Source organism: Monopterus albus, unplaced genomic scaffold (assembly GCF_001952655.1).
Source record: "Monopterus albus unplaced genomic scaffold, M_albus_1.0 scaffold227.1, whole genome shotgun sequence".
NCBI lineage: Eukaryota > Metazoa > Chordata > Actinopteri > Synbranchiformes > Synbranchidae > Monopterus > Monopterus albus.
Window position 1 is genome coordinate 378,458 of NW_018128107.1, and position 8,849 is coordinate 387,306.

Below are 8,849 nucleotides of genomic sequence, written 5' to 3' on the forward strand. Positions count from 1 at the left end.
GGGGGTGGGGGGTGGGGGGGAAGAAGAATAAAACAATACACAATCAGTATGTACACTCATAGTATGTACAAACGAACCTGATTATGCCAGGGATACAGCTATAGCTTAATGTATGGAAAATAATACACTATGTACATTAAAAAATATAGCTTATATCACTTTCAATCTACACTTAGTTGACAGCAAAAGCTTTTTTCCCCTCTACTGATTTTCTTCTGCTTATCTAAGATCGGGTCACGGTGGCAGTAGGTTCAGCAACATAGTCCAGATGTGCCTCTCTCCAGCAACGTTTTCCAACGTTTCCTCTGTTGGGATTTCGACACGTGCCCAGGCCAGATGAGTTATATAATCGCCCCAGTGTGTTCTGGGTCTCCTACCAGTCGGACATGCCCAGAAAAGTTCCAAAGGGAGGTGCCCTGGAGGCATCCTGATAAGATCCAAACCACCTCAACTACTACTTAACTGTTCTAATATCTGATTTAAAAACTGTAATGAGATAAAAAGTTTAATCCTCTGAAAGTATTGTGGACTAAAAGTACTATAAAGTAGCAGAAAGTGCCTCAAAATTGTACTTTTATCATTAGCTGACACAGGATGTTTTCACAATTAAGCTTTAAGTAAATGATAATGATGGTCAGAACGGTGCAGCCGACAGCAGGGAACTGGACTTTGCTTTTGTTTTATGGCTTTGAGCTGCTGACACCCAGTGATCTCTTTGTTTGCTTGGGTCTACAGTCGTGTCAGTGTGTGCATCTGAGAGGAGCAGAGAAAAAGTGAATGAAAGTGACAGATTTGTTTGAACTTTTCTTTTCTTTTAAGAAATGACTAGGTACCACAAAGCGGCGATCGATGGCTACTTGGACCTGTTGAAGCAGGCCACAAGGAAGGACCTGAATACTGCGGATGAGGATGGCATGACTCCTACCTTATTGGCTGCTTTCCACGGGCATGTCGATGCTCTTCAGCTTATATGCAGCAGAGAGTAAGCACATTGCACTCCTCTCTATTACCTCTGCTTCATCACATACCCTATTCGAAGACTCAAGTAACCGATGACCACAGCAAGTTATTTCTTTCTAATTATTACCTTATTGTCCTGTAGTTTATTCAAATATTTTGATGTCCATTAGAACGTACAGCACACCTGCCACTGATAGATCCTTCTGGCTATACTGATGCACTCAAACATTTAATCACATTTCTACTGTAATATCTTATGTATACTGCCTAGAAATGAAACTGAACAAGATCTAGAGTAGAACTATAAATATTGTTCACAGAGCAAAGGTTAACATTATTGTCCAATGAATTTTAGGAGAGGAAAATACTGTGTTGCTGTTGCTGCCCACCACAATATAATGAGCTAAAATGTCATTCCACTCTTTAGAGCCAAATGTTTAATCAGTCAATGCTATCCTGTAAAACAAAAGAGCCCATTTTCTCTCCCCTCTACCCACCTCCATCCCTCATTCAGTACAACAAAAGAGACTGAAATGTAGCAGAACCTTTTCACTGAAAAATAGTTTCACTCTAAGGTTCAGAAATGATGTTTAGAATATGTTCAAAAGAGTATAACACACGTCATCTACTGTCAGTAGCATGACCTGGGATTTATGACCAGCAGTTATAGCATTGCAGCAATCAAGACTTTTATGGCTGTTACCATAAGGCACGGAGCTGGTGTACTTTAAATCTTAATGGCTTACCAATTATTTCCAGTCTTGTTTAGTGTTATTTTGTTATATGTTAATGTATTTTAAGTTGATTGTTGTGCCTTTGTGAAAAAATAAGGTAATTATTGTCTTAGGGTGTAACATTTTAGAAAAAAAAACTGATTTCTTGCTCAGAGTCAGAGGAGAAGATTGATACCACTCTCATATCTGTAGGGTATATGTGTGTAGCTAAAGCTAGCAGACTGTTAGCTTAGCTTAGCATAAAGAATTGAAACACAGGGAAACTACTGAACCAGTTTCTGGCTAACCAGTTACTGGCTTCAGCGATGTAATTACTGTACAGACACAAGACTGGTCATCTAAAAAATAAGCATATTTGTTTTAAATGTCAAACTTTAATGTCAAACTGAGCCATCACTTAATGACAAAATAATCTAAAAGACCCGTTAGCCATTATTAACCTTAACTGGTGAAGAACTGTATTGTCAAACCAAACCACATAACACCCCTGCTCTTTGAGTGCAATTTATTTTTGAAATATTTCTACCAACATTTCCACTACTACAGGCTTGAAGAGTCATTTTGTTTTTGAGTATGATTACATTTCTCTCATGGACCTGCAGATTTTCTGTTGAACTCTTGTATATTAGTGTTATTTAGAATAACTAATCTTTTAATAAATATTAAACAAACCAACTTTTATTGGTCTGATTAGAGCTTGCTTATTGAGTAAAACATGAAATTGTCAATAAAATTTACATTGTTTATTGAATTGTTTACTTCTAGTTGTGTTGCATTTGGGTGTACTGAGGTGAATGTTTGCTTTTTGGTTGAGGCAGTTTTGAGTTTTAGATTCTGCTGCTTAATTTTAATACATTTTACTGTGTGTAGGGTTACATCTTGATGTAGGAAATAAATGTTCTCAGTTTATCATTTTGTCACTTGGACTGGACTTTATGACTTGCTTAAAACTTGTTTCATAAACCCTTATGAACTGGATAGGGGAAAAATCATTATTATATGCTATCAAGCATTGATACATTTAAAAAAAAAGTTGCAGATCATTACTTTAAATACATATTGTGTGTGTGTGTGTGTGTGTGTGTTTTACACAGAGGAGACCCCAACAGGAGTGACATCTGGGGAAATACACCGCTTCATCATGCTGCAGCTAATGGCCACATGCACATCCTCAGCTTTCTGGTCAGCTTCGGTGCCAACCTTTTTGCACTGGACAATGACTTACACACAGCCATGGATGTCGCTGCTTCACGTGACAATATGAACTGTGTGCGCTTCCTAGATGCTGCTGCCTCGAAGCAGACCATGCAAAATCCAAAGAAGGTTGCCAATCTAAAAAAGGAAGCCATCAAAGAAGCAGAAAAACGTGTGAAACTCTGTGAGAAGGTGAAGAAGAAACACCAGAACAAGATGGACAAAATGTACCGTGGAGCAGGCAGTACTGGCTCTGTTTCAGAGGCAAGCATGGCATCATCGCTCTCAAACGATGGTTCCATGACAGGCACCACTGAGCAGTTTTCTAAACTTATTGCTGCTGATAAATCTGGGTCCCTTACAGCCAGGGTTAAAGGCACACTCCAGAAAAAGCTTGGGAAGAAAGATAAAGGTATGCTGCAGACACCAGGAGGAGATGGAAATGTTATTTTCCTCAAACAGGAGAATGAAACCTCTGAGAAGCTGGAGTTTCTGGATGTCTTCAATGAGCAGGATGAGATGTTAGATGAAGAAGGAACGGCAGGCTTTGAAGGGGATGATAATGAAGAGCCAGGACAAGTCAAACAGTCTATCTTCAACCGGCCAGGTCTTGGTGGTCTGATTTTCATGAAGAGGATGGGCCTCGAGTCGGAGGATGTCCCCAGAGGGACCAATGAAAGTCTGGGCTACCTCATCCAGAATGAGTTGTTTGAGGCAGAGGAAAATGCTGGTGGCTTTGAAGGGACTGCTGATGCTGACCTGCCCTGGCAAGAGGAAGATCTGGGCCTGGATGATGATGAAGATGAGGAAACCTCTCCTTTGAATGCATTCCTGTCTGCCATCTCCTTGCCAGAGTTTGCACTTGCATTCAGCAGAGAGCACCTGGACTTGGAGGCACTCATGCTTTGCTCTGATGAAGACCTGAAAGGCATTCACATCCAGCTAGGACCCAGGAAGAAGATTCTGGAAGCCGCTGCCCGCAGGAAGAATACACTGGAGACTCCTGGCATCATGAAGGACACTTGCATGTGATGCAATAAAACATGGAGAGTGATTCAATAACCTGTTTGAAACTTAAAATGAGTGTATGTCTTTTGCAAAGAGTGCCAATAGTTAGATTTTTCTGTATAAAACAAAACAGAAATGATTGTTTCAATCCAGAAATGAGATAGCAGGGTCAGTGGCTGATTGGGTTGTTCTGTTTTTTGTGTTGACATAATATAATACATATAAAACAATATAATACAACATAATTCTCAAATAAAATAATGTGTATAAAATAATGTTTACAATGTTTGTATGTATGTATGGATCATGTTGTGGGTACATACATTTGTTCACACAGTCATGTTGTGGGGACTCCCATATGGCTACACTATACTGGTCCTGGCAGGGAGGGTTAGGGTAAGGGATGGGATTAGGTATGTAATGGTGCATCTCCAGGTAAAGGAAATCAATTGACATTATGTGCTGAAACAATTTGATTACTGATTAATTAAGCACCAATTATTATAATCCTTCAAGTCATTAAAAAAGAGAAATGTAAAATACTCTTTGCTTCTAGCTTCTGAAATGTGATTTGATTTTTGGACTGGGCAATGCTTCAAATACATTTAAAGTGCTGCTTTGGGCTTTGGGAAGTTTTAATTAACATTTTTGAATATATTTTGAGATGTTTTAGAAGGAGAGATAGTGAAATTCAATGCGATAAAAATAAATAAATAAAACACACGTCATGGCAGCGACGTCACAAAACCGCGCCCGGTGACAAACAACTCGTGTGCGTTGCCAATCCACTACACCTGTACTAAGCCTCATCATTAGTGAGTTCAGACCTTGTTTCCGCGACTATTAACATTTTTACTCTAAAACTAGAGCTTGTGAGAGTTAATTTACTGAGAAGTACTTGGCCAGCTAGTATTCTGATTGTCGTTTGATGTTAAAATCAGACGCGAAAGTGTCGTGTCTCTGTGCCTCCCAGACCTGCCTAGCAAAGCGAGACATGGCTGAGATTATGTTGAGTCAAGTAAATGCCGGGTTGCCATTGCGGCCCACCATGGACGCTGCCTCGTTGATCCAGCCGGACGCCACTGCGGTTGGCTCCCCTCCAGCCTCGCAGGGGAGCGAGGACTTTCTGTTTGTGGAGGCCAGGCACCCCAACACCGTCCTGCAGGGTCTCAACAGCCTGCGGCTCAACAACGCCTTCTGTGATGTGACCCTGTGCTGTGGAGGACAGGAGTTCCCCTGCCACCGCATTGTGCTGGCCTCTTTCAGCTCTTACTTTCAGGTAAACACAGCTTTCCTCACGGTGGCAGTCACAGGGAGTCCAGGTGCATGTTCGTGTGCTTCAAAATCTTACTGATGAATTGTTTGTGTTACTCCATTTATTTTCCCAGGCAATGTTTTCCACTGACCTGATAGAGTCCAAGCAGGAGCGAGTTGCCATCAATGGAGTTGAACCTCAGATGATTGGCATGCTGGTGAGCTATGCCTACACATCAGAGGTCTACATTTCTAAAGCAAATGTGCAGGTAAAGTATCTGCTTTCAGCTTTTCTGCTTTTCCACCTGAATTACACGTGAGCTGACCTCTATATCATACGTGGGCTAGGCCCTGCTGGCAGCAGCCAATCTGCTGGACGTGATGGCTGTCAGAGAGGCCTGTTGTCGTTTTATGGAGCATCAGATGGATGAGATGAACTGTGTGGGCATTCACTGCTTTGCTGAGGCCCACTCTTGTAAGGTGTTGGAGAAACACAGCATGGACTACATCCTGGAGCACTTCAGTGTTGTTTATCAGCAGGTGAGAGACTCGTGGATTACTTATTTTTGCAGCAGTGTCCAAATGTTTTATCAAACAGACTCCCAAGTAGGGGTGGGTGGCATGGATACAGTTTATCATAGGAGACTTTGTATTACAGTGCAATTTATTTTGCGGTAAATTGTCAATTAACATTTAATCATCACAAGAATGTTTGTTTTTGGTATAATGAATGAGATGCTCAAAAACTGAGGTACTTAAATCTGTGTCAGTAGGTTGTCATGTTGGCACTGTAAGTCTGTTGTCTATAAGTCTGTTCTAATTTTTCCCATTTTCTTCCCCCATAGGACGAGTTCCTGTCTCTGTGTGTGGACAAACTGACAGAAATCCTCGCCAGCGACCATCTCAATGTGCCCGAAGAGGAGATGGTGTTTGAAGCTGCCATGCTGTGGCTAAATAAATGCCCCTCTCGCAAACAGAGCTTTGAAAAGGTCAGATTCACTCAAATTTACACAAGCTGATCATTACACAAGCTCTCCAAACAGCTGATCCACACTGACGCCTCTCTCCTCATTCAGTATCATGAAAAACACTGCAGTGTACTATGCAAAATATTAGAAGAAACCTGTGATGAAGTATTTTTTCATAAGGCAGAACTATTCTGTTAACTTTTCATGTAAATGTAGGCTTTTTTTGTGCAGCTGTACTAAGGGAGAAAATTTGACAAAATTATAGCAGAGATGAATTCAGATCAGACCCTCTATCAGCAGATACTCTACTTCAGGATCCAGATCAAATAGGTTTTCTGGCGTTCTGTAATTTTGTCCAAATCCCAGCAGCCTCTTGCTCAAGGACTCTCTGACTCAGCCATTCAGTAATCCAATTATGGGTCAAAGAATCCCCTGTTGGATGAAGCATATGCTGGACCTGTTATGTACAATGGATGATGAAGATGAACTGTCCAGGTAAAATGTATCTCTCACTGTCATTTGTTTTTCTCAAAGGTCCTCGAGCATATCCGGCTGCCACTTATCAGCCCCTACTACCTGCATGATGCCATTGAGTCTCTGGATGTGGTAAAGGAAAGCCAAGGCTGCCAGAGGCTCATCTCTGAAGCAAAGGATTACCTGCTACTAAAGGACCGCCGTGGAGAGCTCTATTGTCCGAGGGCACGGCCTCGCAGGTCCACAGGTGAGCATGCTCACACCTGCGCTGTTGGTGTGTGTTTTCTCTTCTGGTGCACTTGAAGTTTTTGCATTTTCTAGTTTAAAATGTCTGTCTTTGAAAAACATCAGATTTACTTCTGTCACCTTATTGTCTGCTTTTATTTACAGAGGTACACTGAAGCTGCTATTCAGCTTCTTTTCTTTTACACTCTATGGGTTAATTTCTGTTTCCCCTTACACTCACACACCACAAGTCAAATAATCGCTCAAATAATCATTTCAAACATTTCAGTACACCAATGAGGTCACTGAGAAATTGTTATTGTGAATGTTATATTGACCAAGTGATTGAATAACGAGGAGGATAAATGACACATTAATCAATGATGAAGATAAATAACATGCCACTGTGTTATGTCCTACAGGAGTTATTTTTTTTTTATAGATTAACATCTATCCAAAGATAAGATCAGCACATCTCACTTTTCTCTCCTCCACTCCCTTGTTGCTGTGGCAACAGGGATGGTTGAAGTGATTGTGACAGTTGGCGGAGAGGATGACAAGGTTGTGCTGCGCAGCGTTGAGAGCTTCGATCCTGTGACCAACAAGTGGAAGAACCTGGCCTGCCTGCCGTTCGCTGTGAGCAAGCACGGACTGGTCGTGTCAGGTGAGGAAACTGACTCCACATTGTGTTCTCTCTGAATTCAGCTGCTGAGCTCAGCTGACAAGCAACATGTTTGGTACCATCCTTTCCCACTTCTCCTCCGGCTCTGTGTAGACTCCAATCTGTACTTGGCTGGAGGAGAGTTTCCTGAAGGCTCTGCCAGCAGGGAGATGTGGCGCTACGACCCCCGCTTCGACTCCTGGATGGAGATGGCTCCCATGAACGTAGCTCGATCTGAATTAGGTAAAGCTGTTGCAATTTGACGCTTAATAAAGTACTGTACTATGGCAGTGATTTAGTCAGCCTTGTTACAACAAAAGCACAGCAACGCCTTTTTTGTCATGCACTGAAATCTTTCAGCACCTTAAACTATTTCATATCGTCTTTCAGTGACTTAATCTGTGCATTTGAGGTACCCCACTGGCTGTCAAAATCATGTTCTTTAACAACAACTCAACTTTATAGGAGCTATTTTAGTTGCAGTCATGCAGTCATTTTAGCTGCACTCATTTTCTCATTTTTGTTTGCTAATTTCTTTATACTGCATGGAGTGAAGCTGCTGTGGTGTTTTAGCCCTTTCCCCAGACCCTCTGTGGCACTTTCCATAGTCTGCAACTTTCAAAACATTTAAGGCTTTGGTCCAAGGTTGTTCTTGCATTTCTGCTGCTCTATACAAACTGGGACCTCTGGATATAAGGTCTTATGAAGACAACAGCAGATCCAGCTACTTTGTCATAGAGCTGTTATGTTTTTGTGTTAATTTAAAATAGCACTGGATTGTATTCCTGTAACATTGCTTGACTTGACTTGTCATTATTATTGTTCTTTTAAATATTACATGGTGACTGCATTACGTGCAATGAAACTTGAATTTGGTGAGAGATGCAAGTGTGTTGCACTAATGTATCCTCAAGCATAAATAAGGAGGAAATGATTCTGATAGTTTTTTAATTTCACATTTACACAAGCCAGCCCTGAGCCCTAAACAGCTTGTCCAGCTCTTGTCTTTGTAGTTTTTCATTTGCTCCACTGCATGCATGGTGATTCTTAGTTTTCGTAGTATCTTGTTTCATCTGTTTCCTTTTTTGCCATCAGTGTTTGGCGTTGTCATATCTCCATTTCTGCCATACATTGAAATCTTTTTCTATCTGACCTCCAAGCTTGTCCATCCGTCCATCCATTTTCTTCCGCTTATCCGAGACCGGGTCGCGGGGGCAGCAGTCTAAGCAAAGATGCCCAGACTTCCCTCTCTCCAGACACTTCCTCCAGCTCCTCCGGGGGAATGCTGAGGCGTTCCCAGGCCAGCTGAGAGACATAGTCCCTCCAGCATGTCCTGGGTCTTCCCCGGGGCCTCCTCCCGGTGGGACATGC

General features: G+C 41.8%; 2 protein-coding genes across 3 annotated transcripts in view; both read left to right on the forward strand.

Moving 5' to 3' along the window:
- Positions 1-3,920, forward strand: part of anks4b (ankyrin repeat and sterile alpha motif domain containing 4B) — a 7,256-nt gene extending 3,336 nt beyond the window's left edge. Inside the window, exons 2-3 of the mRNA XM_020619854.1 lie at positions 820-982; positions 2,789-3,920. Coding sequence (XP_020475510.1) covers positions 822-982; positions 2,789-3,920 — 1,293 coding nt within the window. The 5' untranslated portion in view covers positions 820-821. The remainder of the gene's footprint in view (positions 1-819; positions 983-2,788) is intronic.
- Positions 3,921-4,649: 729 nt separating this feature from the next.
- LOC109971542 (kelch-like protein 20) overlaps positions 4,650-8,849 on the forward strand; it is an 8,501-nt gene continuing 4,301 nt past the window's right edge. The window contains exons 1-7 of one of the 2 annotated variants that reach the window (XM_020619861.1): positions 4,650-5,175; positions 5,285-5,419; positions 5,499-5,690; positions 5,996-6,139; positions 6,653-6,839; positions 7,335-7,481; positions 7,593-7,721. In XM_020619861.1, coding sequence (XP_020475517.1) covers positions 4,825-5,175; positions 5,285-5,419; positions 5,499-5,690; positions 5,996-6,139; positions 6,653-6,839; positions 7,335-7,481; positions 7,593-7,721 — 1,285 coding nt within the window. In that variant the 5' untranslated portion in view covers positions 4,650-4,824. The remainder of the gene's footprint in view (positions 5,176-5,284; positions 5,420-5,498; positions 5,691-5,995; positions 6,140-6,652; positions 6,840-7,334; positions 7,482-7,592; positions 7,722-8,849) is intronic. The other variant, XM_020619862.1, reaches the window with a different exon arrangement.